The 17,440-nt window shown below is 43.3% G+C and overlaps 1 protein-coding gene across 1 annotated transcript in view; it reads left to right on the top strand.

Annotated features, from left to right (window-relative positions):
• Positions 1-16,959, top strand: part of LOC309555450 (NACHT, LRR and PYD domains-containing protein 3-like) — a 31,325-nt gene extending 14,366 nt beyond the window's left edge. Inside the window, exons 5-9 of the mRNA XM_082257473.1 lie at positions 6,405-6,566; positions 7,405-7,575; positions 9,870-10,040; positions 11,275-11,454; positions 16,795-16,959. Of these exons, the coding sequence (XP_082113599.1) occupies positions 6,405-6,566; positions 7,405-7,575; positions 9,870-10,040; positions 11,275-11,454; positions 16,795-16,870 (760 nt within the window). The 3' untranslated portion in view covers positions 16,871-16,959. The remainder of the gene's footprint in view (positions 1-6,404; positions 6,567-7,404; positions 7,576-9,869; positions 10,041-11,274; positions 11,455-16,794) is intronic.
• Positions 16,960-17,440: the final 481 nt, after the last annotated feature.

The raw sequence follows: 17,440 nt of genomic DNA, 5'->3' as shown, positions 1-17,440 counted from the left end.
AGAATTGTTGCTATTTTTTTTGTTTATAGCGCAAAAAATAAAAATCGAACAGGTGATCAAATACCACCAAGAGAAAGAGCTATTTGTGGGAAAAAAGGACATTAATTTTATTTGGGTAGAGCATCCCACGGCCGCGCAATTGTCAGTTAAAATAATGCAGTGCCGAATCACAAAAAATGGCCTGGTCATTAAGGGGGAAGATCTTCCGGTCCAGAAGTGGTTAAAGTGATACTAAACATACTATGTTTATTTGCCATTATCCCTTCTATCTATCTATAAAGATCATGCTACTGAACTTAAATATAAAAAAGCACCTTTTAATCATTGCTGTTCCGTAGTCACATTTTGTTTCCCAGGTCTTTCCTGTCCTCAGGAAAAGATCTGAGGGAGGAATTTCTAGTTCTCTGCTGATGTATGCTTTATAGCAGCAGAGGACGTCTGGACTATGAATCTGTATCTGCACCAGGGGCGTAACTACAGGTGTTGCAATCGCAACCGGGCCCCATGCTCCAGGGGGCCCATGCAGCTCCCCTGTACCCCTGGATAGGAGGGGGTGGGGGCAGCATGTAGAGAAGTCACTGTCCTCCTTTTTCTTCCTGTAGCTGCAGGAGGAAAATGGAGGAGATTGGTTCCTCTGTATGCTGCCCCCACCACTCCTCCTATCCACTTCACTTGTGTTCTGCTGTCTTTGGGCCCCTGTGTGCTTCCCTGGTCCCCCGCCCCTACTGTGCTGCCCCCCCCCCCACTGTGCTCCCTCCCCTCTCCTGCCAGGTGCTGCAGGGGATGTGTCACAATAGAGAACCAGGAAGGGGTCGGTAAATATATAATTTACCAGCTCCTTCCTTTTCTGAATGGACAGAGTCATCGTCAGTGACATTGTAAAAAAATAAAATAAAATGATAAAAAATAATACAATTAAAATACCAAAAAATAAAAACTGTGGTCAGTGGGTGAACTTCCAGGATCGCAAAGGTCAAATCTGCGAGCGGGCCCTGGCATTCCACCACCATTGGGAGGCCCCAAGATGGCAGGAAGGGGGCCCAGTGCAGAACTTGTGAAAGGGCCCCGAAATGAGACTAAAGGGCTCCAGGATCAGTGGGAAGAGCCCCAGGCTTGAAGGGAAGGGCCCCGGCCAGGGGTCCGGGGGGCCCTTCATGGTTTCTTGCACCAGGGCCCTGAAGGTTCTAGTTACGCCTCTGATCTGCACACCGCTAATTGGGCTATAACAGACAAAAAAAAGACAGTGCCCCTTTTCTCCCTTCTGGAGAAGGTAGCAAGTCTCACCCACTTAGGCCTCATGTACACTGCTGCTGATAATTGCAGGTTTAGGAGCAGTTTTTTAGCAGCCCCTGAACTCTCCTCTATGTTATCTGTCCATGTAAACTGTGTTTTGTATAGTACAGGCATACCCCACTTTTAAGTACACAATGGGACCAGAGCATGTATGTAAAACGAAAATGTACTTAAATTGAAGCAATACCTTTTTCCCCTTCTCAATGCATGTAAATACACAAGCTCTATAGGAAATCTTGGTCAGCTTGACATGGCACTGTTACAGGAAACAGGACTATGACATGGTGGATTACCTAGGCAAGCTGGCCGACCACAAAAAAGGATATGTTGTAGTCCTGGGTCCCCTCTCGATGATCCCTAAGTTTGGTATCCCTGTCACTTATGGTTTGGGAGTAGTGCCATGTCAAGCTGACCAAGATTTCCCATAGACGCCAATGTTAAAAATTGGGAGTAGTGCGATGTCAAGCTGACCAAGCGGTGTCCGTACTCGCGAGTGTACGTAAAGTGAGTGTACTTAAAACGGGGTATGCCTGTAGTTAAGAGGTGTTTTTTGAAAGCAAAAAAATGTGTTCAGAATGGAAGTTTATAGGAATTTGAAACACCAATGCTTCTAACAGCTTGCAAATGCGTCCACATGCCTACCGCGTTTAGACGCATTTGCAAGCTATTAGAAGCATTTGAACCACATGTTTATGAATGTTTTTGTTCATAGGCGTTTGTAATAGGGAAACATTGCTGACCATTTGAGAGAGAGAGAGATAGAGAAATACTTAATTTATTAGCTGTCATATTCCAGGGTTCAGAAGAAGTTTTTAAACATCCAGTGTACATGAGGCCTTAGTGACGGTTCACACTAATATGACTTGTCAGGCGACTTGGTCAGCCTGGCAAGTCGCGCACCGCCGTGGTCCATTGAGTAGTACAGGACCGGTTCTAATAGGAGCGACACAAGTTGCTCCGACTTAGAAAAAGGGTCCTGTACTACTTCGGGGCGACCTGGAGCGACTTGCATAGACATTAATTTTATGAAGTCCATGCAAGTTGCGCCGAAGTCGCGCTGCACTCGACTTTACAGGTCGCCCCCTAAGTTGGAGTGACGTAGTGTGAACCGTCACATAATCTTGCATGTACACAAAAATCTAACTAGGATTTACAGCGTTTTACATTGTATACTATTGCTGATTGGGCTGTGCCAGTCACGTGACATAAAAAAGGCTTTCAGAATAGAGAATCAAAATAGATAAATAACAAATTGATAGCAAAAAAAATGTTTTAAAGCTTATTACAAATTTATATTTTAAAGCAAATGTTTATTTATTCTTTTAAATAACTTGTTGTAGGCAGAGTTTATGTTGACTGACAATCACTTTCACTTTGTTCACGCTGTAAATATATCTGGAGGAGGTTATGCCAATCACAGGCTGTGGCACACCCCTCCCGCCTTTCACTTTTGGTCTATGGAAAGAGGAAACTACCCCCAAGTGGGACTTTAAAGGCAGACAGAAAATACAATGGAGTATCAATATAGTAAAAGCAGTATATTTATTTCACATAATAAAAAGTGACAATTTCGCATGGTAAAAACAAAACAATATACTATCTGTATGAGTGTAGGTGGTACGAAGGTTCAATCAGGGAGAACAGGAGGGTGTTAGGATAAGTATCCAACCCAATAGTGTTCACACTGATATATCCATATCCAACATGTTTCGGAACATAGAAAATTCCTTCTTCAAGGGATAATTCGGAACAAAGTACTTGGGTCTATAAAGTACAAAGTATTAATATCAATACATATATCATCAAACGTGGTATCTTACTTACATCTTTACAGTTACAATGGCAGAAGTAGCTATATATTCACATCAGTGCATGCACGTTCAAAAATTGGATAAGTTAACGTTTCAGGTCCTGAATACCTGTCTCATCAGAGTTACAGCACAGGTTTTAGCCACCAGTATGGGGCCGTGGAAGTGTGGGCCACAATACAATAAGAGAGGATGGAAAAATAGGGGCTCTATATAGAGCAATGCTCATGAGCCTTGGCTATATCAGATACCCTCGAGGATCGCCAAAAGTACCCATCGGTTCTATAATGATAAAAGGGTGGATAAATGTAGAAAAATATTGACTATGTAGGTTCATTATATGTATAAAATTTAGAGAAGTCTCAAGCCAGACTTCCAGCTTGGCTCTGCATAGCAGGACCTACTTACATGTGTCGAATGGTACAAAAGGTGCTGGGATAGGGCCCGCCTAGTGGGAAGCCCCTCAAAGTCCCAGTATATGTACTCACCTAGTGATTACAGCAAAGGGGAAATGAGTGGAGGGGGGGCAGGCAGTAGCTCGCAACTGGTGTACAGGCCCTCCCCCTTTTCCATTGTCTCGTAATTTCGTATTTTCCAGCTGGTTTAGACCTGTTGACTGATTGGGGGACATTTGTGTCCCTTATTGCAAAGTTGCAGGTCCCCAAAGATGGCAGCGGTCCCCCGGCTCAGAAGCGTCTGACCCTGCCGCGCACGGTGGTGCCCGGTCTCACAGAGCCACCGACACACAATAAGAGACCACGTCGCCAGCTGATGAGGTGGATTTTTGACCTAAATGCTACCGATGCATTGATATTTATACTTTGTACTTTATAGACCCAAGTACTTTGTTCCGATTTATCCCTTGAAGAAGGAATTTTCTATGTTCAGAAACATGTTGGATATGGATATATCAGTGTGAACTTTATTGGGTTGGATACATATCTTGACACCCTCCTGTTCTCCCTGATTGAACCTACGGTACACCTGTACTCCTGGAGATGGTTTATTGTTTTGTTTTTATCATGTGAAATTCTCACTTTTTTTGTGAAATAAATATTCTGCTTTTACTGTATTGATACTCCATTGTATTTTCTGTCTGCCTTTAAAGTCCCACTTGGGGGTTGTTTCCTCTTTCCGTGTCTTAAATATTAGGGATGTGGCACACAGTCCTTTGGACCCAAATACACCTAGCTCTGTATACATGTTTTTTGTTAGTTCCCTTTGGACTATGGGACTAAAAGGGAGTTGAAGCCTCCATCAATCAACATTGTATATCCTGCCCTCCATAGGGTTTAGCAATGAGAACATGGAGGAGGGGGGACTGTCATTTACCCTTGTGTGTATAACCACGTGTGACGCTATAGTAATGTGGGCTGCACAGATAAGAAAAAGGAGGAAAGTAATACATTTGGAAGGGAATTGAAGCATGCTCAGTAAATGTGGCAGTGGCTGATCTACACAATTTCAGGCTGCAGTGGGGACACAGACAAGTAGGGAGGGACAGTGAACAGCAGGATCAGCCAGGTTTTTTCAGTTTACAGAAAATGAATTCTCTAGTGGCAGAGTGAACATGAACACAATGTAATATAGAATGTATATGTATATATGTAATAATGTAATATAGAATGTATTGACAGTTTACAATGATTTGGGTTTAATAACACTTTAAAATCTCTCTCAAATCCTGTAATTATTACTTTTCAAAATCACAGAATGTACAGGCTGGACTCCTGCAGAGTTTGGGCACCCTGGTTACTGAGGTTAAAGTGATATCTCGATCTTCACTTCCAGGGAAGAACATCATGGAATGGTTCCTGTGTACAACTTCCCATTATACCATACCTTTCACATCTCCATATGTTGGGGACAGTTGCAACTTGCTTTCCCTAGTGCTTATACTCTCTTCTTCCAGCATCCTCCCATGGCCTAGGAGGGTTTTGCTGTGATATGCGACTTTAAAAAGACCCTGTCGTTAGACCTTTAATTTCAACAACAATCTTCCTACAAAATTTAAACTGCATTTTACATATTTTATGCATATTATTTACCTGTAAAACCTTACGTTTTAAAGACATCCAAAGGCCCTGATAATGCTTGGTGCTGCTGTCTTGGGTTTAAGCAGACTGCAAGCTGTCACTCAAGTGACACTTTATAATAATTCCCTTCTCCCCTGTCTACTACGTAATGGAGATGTACAGCCAAAGCTCATTTGGCTGTACTTCTCCTATGGATCACAGGCGTGCAGTTTGTTCTGCACTCCTGTGACACATTTTCAGCAGATAGCTGAAGTTCGCTCTCTGCTGACGTCACAGATGTCAGTCCAGGCACTGCATTATCATGACAATGAAAGCTGGAATCTGCCCACATGCCTGAACTGACACCTTCAGCGAGTCACTGAGAACCTGAGCCAGCCGCTCCCCGCCCCTCCACAGCCCAGCGCTCCAATGAGCGAGGAGGGGGCAGAGCAGAGAGCTGCTGACTGAAGGCAGCAGTTCTCTGCTCAGGCAGCTGTCAAAACCGAGCAATCGATGATGTTCGATTGCTCGGTTCTAAGTGCAGAGGCAGCGGGGGGGGGGGGGCACAGATGCAGCATCGGACCAATGCTGCATCCACCTATGTAAGTATAATACTCAAAAAAACAAAAAAAAACAAAGCCATACTTCTCTTTTAAAGGTTATTTAGGGAGGTAAAGGGAGGATAGAGGAGCTTGGTCAGCTGAAAAAATTATTTTAGTAAATATAAACAGCTAAACACCTTCTTCTCATCAGCAGTATATAGCAGTGTTATGACTTCTATCAGTGTCTGGTTAAAGCTTGTAGGAGAAGTTTTCATTCTCCTTTGAGGCTGCAGGACCCCTGACTCTCTGTCTGGACAGTGTTGATTGGCCTGTGCTGATCCCGTGCACCCTGCCAAGAAAAAAAAAAACTCTCCAGCAATATAAACCAAACTGAGCATGTGCAGATTGCCCCATAGACTATGTACTGTCAGGAGATGAATTTGGGACAGTAGAAGAAGTGGAAGGATCAGAGGAGACAGGATCAAACAGCTTTTTTACACAGTGCGGAGGAGTAACCCCTTAGGTTCCTCATGAGTATAACAAGCATGCGCTGATTTTACTGTTGTGGGTTTAGTAACACTTTAAAATCATACCTGGAGTTCAGCCTTACAAGTAAGCATTTACAACACTTAATTGTCCATGCTGTTATCTGCAATTTTTATTTTGTGGCTAAATTCTTATCAGTTTTGACCGATGTTAAGTATTCTCATGATTGTTTAATCGACTGTTAATCATTTTTCTTTTAGTTTTGAGTATTGTCCTTTATCCCAAAGAATTTGTTTCCACAAAATGCACAGCAAAGACTGTCCAGGAGAAGTAGAAAAGGTCACCTTTGCAGATGAAGATGAAAAAGATTCTGCAGCTCTTTCCTGGCTGACTAATCCACAGAGTAAAATACAAAAATTAACGTAAGAGAAGTTGCCATTTTCTGTAGCTGCACAAGCATAGCTTCCAACTGTCCCTGATTTCGAGGGACTGTCCCTTATTTGGAACAAAGTCCCTCTGTCCCTATTTCCTCCTCATTTGTCCCTCATTTTTTTCTGATCTTTATAGCTAAATATAAAATGCACTATTTAACTTCAAAAAGTGTTTTCCAGTGCTAAACCTTTTATCCAAATTCTAAATTGCTGCATTTGTAAATTTCAAGAGCCAATATAAAGGAATAGTAGCGGTAAAATAAAGCATTTGTGGGTTTAACTAATATTTTTTTAAATTTTCCTTTCGGGGACGTGGCAGGGTGTGTTTTCTATGCCTACAAACGTTTGTTAATAGGTGTCCCTTGTTCCCATCTCAAAAAGTTGGGAGGTATGCACAGGCCTGCTCAGTTTTGTGATGTTGCTTGGTACGCTGTGTTTCTTCATAGTTAAAGCTGTCCTCCATCTCACCACTTACCATTTCCTTTTCTCAATCTCAGTTAGTTAGCTTGGTTGGCCTGTATCCTTTGTCTGACCACAGACAATACAATGTGGTCGGATGTGTAGGCACCATACAACCATCCTCAGGCACCTGCACAGGCAAATGCCAATAAACACAGTGACAATGGGCAACCTTACATGGTAATGATGCTATAGACAGGGGCTTTGGGGCTGTCTATTCCCTATTTTCCCCTGACAAACCTTCAGCTGACCATTTCTGACGATGCCCTGTAGATATAAGATCATTGCCCTGGCCAATCAAAAGTGCCTTGATCATCGAAAATCTTTAGACACCTGCAAACCTGACAATGCCTTTTCCTTCTTTCTATAGGTTTTACAAATGTTCTCTCAACAGATTATCCTGCATTCACATCTGCTCCTTTTTGAAAATAAATAACCATCTTACCAGTCTGAATCTGGGATACAATAGACTACAGGACTCTGGAGTAAGACTTCTGTGTGAAGGGCTCAGACATCCAGGCTGTACCCTACAGGAATTGAGGTAAAAATTATACTATGGGGTCATTTCACTAAGAGTTACATAACCAACAACAAAATGCGATAAAATAACTCCTGGGGTAAATCAGTTTTGAAAGTACAACTGTTTGTTCAATCTAGCAGGAATTACCGCAATATTTAATGTGGTAATTTATTACATTAAGCTGGTTTACCCAGGAGTGGGTCAGGAAGCCGGACGCTGTGTCCTTAACAACAGATGACTCATCAGCTGTAAATGGGTTCCCTGCTTACAGCTGAATGTGAAAAAAAAGTGCCAGCAATTAGGAATTAGGAAATAAAAAAACAGTGTGGGGTTCCCCTTTCAATGCATACCAGGCCTTTCGGGTCCTGGTATTGATTTTAAGGAACCCCATGCCATGATCCTTTTCCTTTTGTAAACATGCAGCACAGCAGGTCAGGAAAGGGGGGGGGGCGACGAGCGAGCGCGTCCCCCTCCTCAACCATACTAGGCCACATGCCCACCCCAAAGCACCTTGTCCCCATGTTAATAGGGACAAGGACCTCTTCCCCACAACCCTGGGCTGTTGTTGTGGGTGTCTGCGGGCAGGGGGCCTATCGCAATCTGGAAGCCCTCTTTAACAAGGGGGACCACAGATCCTGGCCCTCCCCTGTGTGAATGAAAATGGAGTAGATTGTACCCCTACTCATTCACCCAAAAAGATTTAAAAAAACACACACACAGTTTTTGACAAGTTCTTTCTTAAAAAAAAAAAAAAAAAAGATCCATTGTCAATCATGACACCCACCGCCACTGCCGGAACCGAAAAAATAAAAAAATCTTCAACAAATGGTCTGCCTGCTCCACTGTGGAAATAGGCAAGGGGCCACCTGATGACATCACCTGGTTACACCGCCCCTTTGTAATGTCACCGACCCAGCATGCACTGGCTGGTGACGTCACAATAGGCTATGCCACCAGGTGACGTCGCTGGGTGGCCCTGCCCCTTACCTAATTAGAAACTGTTACATGGTGGAGCAGGCAGACTGCGGGAGCGTTCGTCAGGAGCAGAGCTTTTTTTTTTTTGGGTCATCGGTGCAGTGGGCGTCATGACTGACATCGGGGGACATTGTTTTTTTATTTTTTAATAAAGGAATTGTCAAAAACTGGCTGCTGTGTTTATTTACTTTTATTATTTTCAATGTACCCCATACTCATTCACATAGGGGAGGGCTGGGATCTGGGGGCCCTCTTGTTAAAGAGGGCTCCTAGATTCCGATAAGCCCCCTGCCTGCAGACCCCCACAAAACAAGCCCAGGGTTGTGGCGAAGAGGCCCTTTTTCCCATCAACATGGGGACATGGTGCTTTTAGGGTGGGAAAGCACCCACCCCCTCCATGTTGACAGCATGTGGCCTGGTATGGTTCGGGCGGGCAGTTCGCCCTTTCCTGACCAGCCAGGCTGCCAGAGGGGAACCTGCTGACAGCTGATGAGTCATCCGTTGTTAAAGACGTGGCAGCTGGCGTCTCCGCCTGCTCCTTAGCAACCACCTATTGAGGGGGACCCTTACACTGTTTTTTGACGAATACCACATGTAATAATACTGCCAGCATAACCCTGAAGAAAAATATTGCATGTTTTTTTTATTCTCTGTTCCGTTTGTAAATCAGACTTAAGAGCTTATCGCATGGATTTTAAAGTGATTTTTACCGGCACATTTTTCATTTTGCGGTAAATACTGCATAATCCTTATTTTTTGTGGTAAATTGGACTTAATTTACTGCATGCAATAATTTATTCAAATGAGTCATGTGACTGTGTTATCGCATTCGGTAAACATTAGTGAATTGACCCCAATATGCCAGACTCAGACATAAGGCCTGAGGTGGCCAAACAATGATATTATGATTTGTATAGTAAATTTAAAAATACTTTTTTTAATAAACCTTTAGTGCCAGTTCACATTTGTGCGATGCGGGAACACTGCGAATATGCAGCATGATCCCGCATCGCATCCGCACCTCTGGCAGTTCACACTGCCATATGCGATACACAGGGGGCGTCGCAGTGCGATCTGCAAGTTCGCACAGAATCGGATCACACTAGTGTGAACCACTATGCAATCCGATTCTGCTGCGGATAAAAAAAAGCCTCATGTGCGAGTTTAGTGTGGATGTGGTGCGAATTCAGCCATACAAAGTGTATGGCTGAAATTTGCACCGCACATGAGATCGCATGTAATTTAGGAGCAGTGCGCTCCGAATTACATGCGATCTCCGTGATCGCACAAATGTGAACCGAGACTTAATATTGTTTTGTGTCTCTTTGTTGTCCCTGCAGCCTCCGTGGTTGTCATTTGACTCCCTTGTGCTGTGATGATCTCCGTTCTGTTCTTTCCACAAATCGATCTCTCACCCAACTGGATTTATCCTCTAACAATCTGGAAAACTCTGGAGTAAAACTTCTATGCGATGGACTCAGGAATCCAGGCTGTACCCTGCAGGAGTTTATGTGAGAATTTTCCTCTAATCAAAACAATTTACAATTTAATCAGCACATATGAGAAGGACTGTGTGTAAAGATGTAGAGTAGATATGGAAGCCAGTTGGTCAGTGCTTTGTGACTAGATTTTCCAAATAACCTTTCCCATTACAATAAAAATTTCTCAATGTCTATAATGTTAATATTTATATTATTGCACTACTCTCGAAAGAGCTGCTGTATTTCGGGCCTTTTCCCCCTCACAGCACCCACAGCCATGCAACAGAAATTGTCCACACTCTCTAATCGGCTCAAGAAGACAGTCTAAGAACTTTAGTGTAGATTGTTTATTGAAGGAACATTGAACTTGAATAAGAATTGGGGGGAAAACATGGGATGATCAAAACAGTAGAATGGCTGAGGAACTGCTAAAGTCTCTGTCTGCTAAACTCCAGCTGACTTATGCTGCTCACTAGTGGGAGTAATGATGCAGCTGCACAAAAATGGCAAAAGGTTCTGACAAACATGTACATTTTCTAGGGAAAGCACCTGGCTGCATTGCACAGCACCTGGCTGCTCTTAGGCCCAAAGTAGAGATATTGGGGTGCTCTTAACTGTCTTGCACTGCTCTCACACTGTCCCCTTAGGTCCCAGACATGTGTGGTATTGCACTGTACTGTCCTGTGTGATGCTGGTTTGTACTCACTCAGTCTCCTTTAAGTAGTTTCTCCAGTCCAGAAAGCTGCTGCTCTGGCCTCTCTGCTGGGCAGGCAGTTCCTGGCCTGGCTTGATTTGCTCTACCTTCTGAGCTCCCAGCACACGAGTCTCCTCCAGACAACTCGACCCAAGACATTGCTCCCAGACTGCCATGCTTCTGTGTATTTATGGGTCGTCTCCCCTCCTTCGGAGCCCTGTCTCCCCAGGGATTGGTAAAATTAGATAATTATTCGGCTGCAGCCTCTATCCTTCCACCCACTATGTTCTGGAAATATCCAGAGAGTTCCAGAAGGCTGTGCCTTTAAAGCACTGCACAGCCTTCTAAACAAAATTAACACATGCTCCTCTGCCAAAGGAGAGCCAAACTAAATTTACCTACAATAGCAGCAGTGAGGGTGCTACAATTGTATCATGCTAATCATCACTTTAATATTGACATCTTTATAGCTGTGGGCATTGTTTACATGTTCTTTAGTAAAGTTGCCACTTAATATGTTTTTTGTGGAACTCATTGGGAAACTTCACAGTGTCTGTTTCCTGCTTCCAGGTTTGACAATTGTAAAGCAACATTATTATGCAGTGATGACCTCTGCTCTGTTATCTCTACAAACAAAACTCTAACCAGACTTGAGACAAGACTGGATATGGATGTGCACTTCTCAGACTCACAAGTGAATTGTTGTTGTGGGGCCCTCCGACAGCTCGGCTGTACTGTCCAGCAGGGAATGTAAGACTATACCCAAACAAACTTTTTATCATTTTTTTTACATAAAGCTTTATTTTGGTGGCATTTAATTCGTTTTATTTTTTTTGCGATATAAGATTTTGAAAAAAAAAATACTTTTTTTAATTTATATTATAAAATTATATAATAAATTATTATAAGTAATTTTTCCTCAGAAATTTGGGCCAAAATTTATACTGCTACATATCTTTGGTAAAAAAAATAGCCACGTTAGTGTATATTGTTTAGTCTGTGTAAAAGTTATAGATTCTACAAGTTATGGTGCCAATCATTGAAAATTGATCACACCTGATGTACTGACTGCCTATCTCATTTCTTGATGCCCTGAAATGTCAGGACAGTACAAATAAACCCCAAATGGCCCCTTTTTGGAAAGTAGATAATCCAAGATATTTAGTAGGAGGCATGGTGAGTTTTTTAAAGTTGTAATTTTTTCCCCACAATTCTTGGTAAAATAAAGATATATTTTTTTATTTACACAAAGTTGTCATATTAACAAGTTATTTCTCGCACATAGCAATTACACCCCAAAATACATTCTGAGAAAGTCTCATGTGTGAGACTGTTACACAGCCTGGCCACATACAGAGGCCCAACATCCAAGTAGCACCTCTAGGCTTTCTAGGAGCATAAATTACACATACATTTTATGACAACCTATCACATTTTTGAAAGCCCTTCATATTTCTAACACAGAACATGTACATACAAATTACACCCCAAAATACATTCTGCTGAGCAAAGGGTAAACAAAAGATTACCTGTGGTTTTAGTAGTGCAGTGGTTCACACAGGAGAGCATCCATGCAGCAGGCACGGATTTGGTCAGTGACAGCAAAGCAATCGTCCAGGCAGTAGGTAAGAATACTGCCCATAGTCAGTACAGGTAGCAGGCAGAGATGTGGTTCATAAGGTCCTGGGTCATTACAGTCAGTGATATGGTCAGCACAGCTAAAGTATTGGTCCAGGCAGCAGGAAGGACCATCAAGCTTAGGTCCTCTGTCAGCAAAGAATGGGGACAGGGGTAGAGGCTTCCCCCACCCAAATCTCTTTGAAGGCTCTGGACTCCAGACGCTGTTCTGAGAACACAGAAAAACAAAAACTGGTTTTCTCTACACAGAACACTATTCTGAAGCCCCTCACATATGTGAGACCCTTGTGTACTAAAGTAGAAGGACAAAAGATCAGTCCAAGTGGCAGGAAAAAAGCGTGGTCAATTACCAGGCCGAGGTCAGTGCACGTGGAAGTCAGAAACTTGGTTTAAAACGGCAGGCAAAGGCATCGTCGGCAAACAGGCTGAGGTCGGTGCACAAAGAAGTCAGAAACATGGTTTAAAACGGCAGGCAAATGCATAGTCGGTAAACAGGCCAGGGTCAGTTAACGTGGAAGGAAGAAAAGTGGTAGCAGGCAAATTATCCGCACAGGTATTTGAAAGAGGGAAATGGCAGTCTGTTAAAAATAAGGGGAATTAATAGCTTACGGATGTGTGATTTGTGTGATAAATTTTGAAGCATTCTCCGATGCATAGGCCAGGTTGGGAGGGACATTGGGGACAATGATAACTAGTGTCTCTTCTAACTCCTCCTCTGCTGCACACCCTACATTTCTTTTGGCGTCTTCTTCCTGATTCTGTGGGGGGAATGTTATAGGGAAAATGTTGCTCATGAAGTTGACTCACACTATCAGAGCAAATGCTTCCTGGGGCTGGTCCTTGTTGGTAAATCAGGGCAGTGACAATATCTTTAATATATTTGAGGTAGGTGATGGGTTGGCTTTCTGTTGACTTCTGATAGCAGATATACGAATTATACATGGCCATATGAAAGAGATGAAATGCAACTTTTTTATACCAGTAATGGGACATTCGGGTTGATAAATATGGTTGTAGCATCTGGTCGTTTAAATCAACCCCCCCCCAATGAACTGATTTTAATCGTGGACACATTCAGGCTTTACAATGGGGCCACGTCTTCTGTGAATCTCCACCAAGGTGTCATTATGGATGGTGGATATGATATAGACATCTTTCTTGTCCCACTTCACAGCCAACACTTCCTCATTTCTCAGAAATGCCGATTCCCCCCTTTGTAGCCTTTTTGAGACTAAATTTTGTGGGAAGCCCTTCCTGTTTTTTTCTGGAGGTACTACGGGCCAGGGTTTTTTCACGGTACAGGTGAGGAAAAAGGGGCAAACTGGTGTAATAGTTGTCCACATATATACAGTGGTTACGGAAAGTATTCAGACCCCCTTAAATTTTTCACTCTTTGTTATATTGCAGCCATTTGCTAAAATCATTTAAGTTCATTCTTCTTCCTCATGAATGTACACATAGCACCCCATACTGACAGAAAAACACAGAATTGTTGACATTGTTGCAGATTTATTAAAAAAGAAAAACTGAAATATCACATGGTCCTAAGTATTCAGACCCTTTGCTCAGTATTTAGTAGAAGCCCCCTTTTGATCTAATACAGCCAGGAGTCTTTTTGGGAAAGATGCAACAAGTCTTTCACACATGGATTTGGGGATCCTCTGCCATTCCTCCTTGCAGATCCTCTCCAGTTCTGTCAGGTTGGATGGTAAACGTTGGTGGACAGCCATTTTTAGGTCTCTCCAGAGATGCTCAATTGGGTTTAAGTCAGGGCTCTGGCTGGGCCATTCAAGAACAGTCACGGAGTTGTTGTGAAGCCACTCCTTCGTTATTTTAGCTGTGTGCTTAGGGTCATTGTCTTGTTGGAAGGTAAACCTTCGGCCCAGTCTGAGGTCCAGAGCACTCTGGAGAAGGTTTTTGTCCAGGATATCCCTGTACTTGGCCGCATTCATCTTTCCCTCGATTGCAACCAGTCGTCCTGTCCCTGCAGCTGAAAAACACCCCCACAGCATGATGCTGCCACCACCATGCTTCACTGTTGGGACTGTATTGGACAGGTGATGAGCAGCGCCTTGTTTTCTCCACACATACCGCTTAGAATTAAGGCCAAAAAGTTCTATTTTGGTCTCATCAGACCAGATAATCTTATTTCTCACCAACTTGGAGTCCTTCAGGTGTTTTATAGCAAACTCCATGCAGGCTTTCATGTGTCTTACTCTGAGGAGAGGCTTCCGTGGGGTAAATTGCTCTGCAAAGAGATTTGTTTAGTCCACCATATACTGCAGCAAATCTTGTGGGAAAAACAAATAAAATAATCTAATTGTGAAAAATTAGTAGTGTTGGGCTGCACAACTGGCTGTGCAGTGAGGGGGGGGGGGGGTTTGACCCTGAGCTGGCAGGCAACCATAAGGGGTTTGCCAGGGCATCAGGAAGGTAGGTTTGGGCCTGGATTCTTATGGTTTTGTGTGTTATTCCAGTACTGGTACTGGATGCCCACTCTAATTCTGAACCAGAATCGGATGATGAAAGCTCCCCGCTCTCATCATTCGACATAGTAAGGATTGTATATGCCTCCTCAGATGTTAGGAATCTCTTGGACATGGTGGCTGGTAGTGATACTGATGGTGGTGTATGATGGCCTGGGTGACTGGTCACTGATGGCGGTACTGATGGTCTATGTTACAGGTCACTGATGGTGGTACTGATGGCCTGTGTGACAGGTCACTGATGGCAGTACTGACGGTGCTACTGATGGCCTGTGTGACAGGTCACTAATGGCGGTACTAATGGCCTATGTGACAGGCCACTGATGGTGATACTGATGGTGGTACTGATGGCTTATGTGACAGGTCACTGATGGCGGTACTGATGGTGGTACTGATGGCCTGTGTGACAGGTCACTGATGGCGGTACTAATGGCCTGTGTAACAGATCCAGATGGGCTGTGTGACAGGTTCTCTTTATTGGGGGGGCGTGCGGTGCACAGTAACTTGTACAAGTAACAGAAAAATAGATATCACTCACTGATCCCTGCTCTCTAATAGTGTGTGAGGAGAAGAAGCTGGGATCTATTTGTAACGGCTCATCTGTTGACAGTTGTGACTTGCTGTAATTGGACACAGCAGATGACGTGGTAAACAGCAACTTTCATTGGCTGTTTACCATGATTGGGGATGGGCTGTGTCTGAGAGACACGTGTCATCACCAAATGCCACCGTGCACGCCACAGGGGGGCGCGCATTAAAGGCGCATCTTGCTGGATGTCATATGACGCTCAGTCAGAATAACTTTGCGACAGTCATATTGCTTTATAATGGGCGGGAAGTGGTTAAGGTGCTTTCCTTCCGCACGTTGTTCCTAGGGGTTCTCAATACCCAAAAAGACATTTCACAGCACTTGAAAAATGTTTTCTAATATGGCCATGAATAAATGGTTATGTATATTATGGGCAAAGGTTTCTGGTAACCCAACCATAACACCTAAATGTGCCTGTTAGGCATCCTATTCCAAAACCATGGGCATTAACATTAAGTTGGTGCCCTTTGTGGCTGTAACTGCCTCTAATTTTTTGGGTGTGTTTTCTGTTGGAATTTGGGCATATTTAGCCGAAAGAGCATTTGTGAGGTCAGGTACTGATGTTAAACAAGAAGACCTGGTTCAAAATCAACGCACCAAATTATCCCAGTGGTGCTCAGTAAGGTTGAGGTCAGGGATCTGTGGAAGCTTCTCAATTTCCTCTACACCAAATCGGTCAAACAGAAAAGGACCTTCTCCAAAATGTCTCCACCAGGGTGAAAGCACACAACTGTCCAAAATGCCTTTGTTTACTGAAATATTAACATGACCCAAAACACAACACCCACACTCACTAATTTGCAGTCAAATTCAGATCTGGTCCCAGCTTAGGAGGTCACTAAAGTAAATTATATTGCTATAGCTTAGTACGTTAGTTACCGACTAATCAGAAAGTTTCCTTCAATGTAGACTTACCATTGATTTGTATAAAGAGCACCTTTAAAATGGTTGTAAAGGCTGAAGGATTTTTATCTTCATGCATTCCTTGCATGAGGGTAAAAAACTTTTTGTGTCCAGCTCCCCAATAAGCCCCCCTAATGCTTACCTAAGCCTGATCTCCATCCAGTGATGTGCACAAGAGTCAAAGCTCTCCCGGGTCTAGCGCTCCTCATTGGCTGAGATGCAGCAGCATTTGGTATTGTTCACCTTCATGAAGGGTCTGCATATGTAACTCAAGAAGAGGAGGATCAGGGCATTCCACAGAGCTGGTAAGTATGACATGTTTGTTATTTAAAAAAAAAATAGTTTACAAAGACTTTAATTGTAAAGAACAAAGAAAAGTGATCCCTTTTCCAGGTCCCAAACATTTCTGCACCTCTGTCCATCACAGAATGACAATCCCAGATTTAACATGTTAATTTTTATTGGTTTTAAAAGGTTCTTTGACACCTGGATTGATATCAAATACAGATCACCGAACCAAACTGAGTTTGTGGCTCTACCTACAGTTTAAAGGTAATCCTGTGTATGCTGCCTGTTCTTAATACAAAGTATATCTCCATATTTAAAGTGAACTAGTACTTTACCCATTATAGGCAAAGGTACAGGCTTTCTTTACAGGAGGGACTATGAACAGTCTTTACTATCTTCACATCTCTCATCTGCAAGCCCACAGCCGTTCTCTCAAACTTATGGAATTTGATTAAACTATTCAACAGATTGATTTGTGACAGGTTTACGCAAGGGCCAATTAGAGTTTCTGACCTAGTAGAGGTGTATGTCACTGGTGCATTTCTTTCTAAGGTCTAGAGACACTTGCAGTTGGGGGCATTGATAAAAACAGGTGCTTGAGCCATGGCTTCAGGGCCACCATCAGGAGGGGAGGGTAATCGATACACATGTATGGAGCCCAGGAGCCCCAACCAATGAGTTTTTGCCTTGCATTCCACCACTGGGGAGGGGCCTGCCACTTGCCGCTTCTTCTAGTCTAGTTAGTGTCTCCATTTGGGGCTGACTCTGAAATCAGCCAAGCGCATGCACGGTGGGTCCAGCATGCTGGCCTACAGGTGGCAGCTTCACCGGC

This window comes from Pelophylax lessonae (assembly GCF_965119305.1).
Source record: "Pelophylax lessonae genome assembly, chromosome: 5".
Lineage (NCBI taxonomy): Eukaryota > Metazoa > Chordata > Amphibia > Anura > Ranidae > Pelophylax > Pelophylax lessonae.
This window is presented reverse-complemented; position numbering and strand designations above follow the sequence as displayed.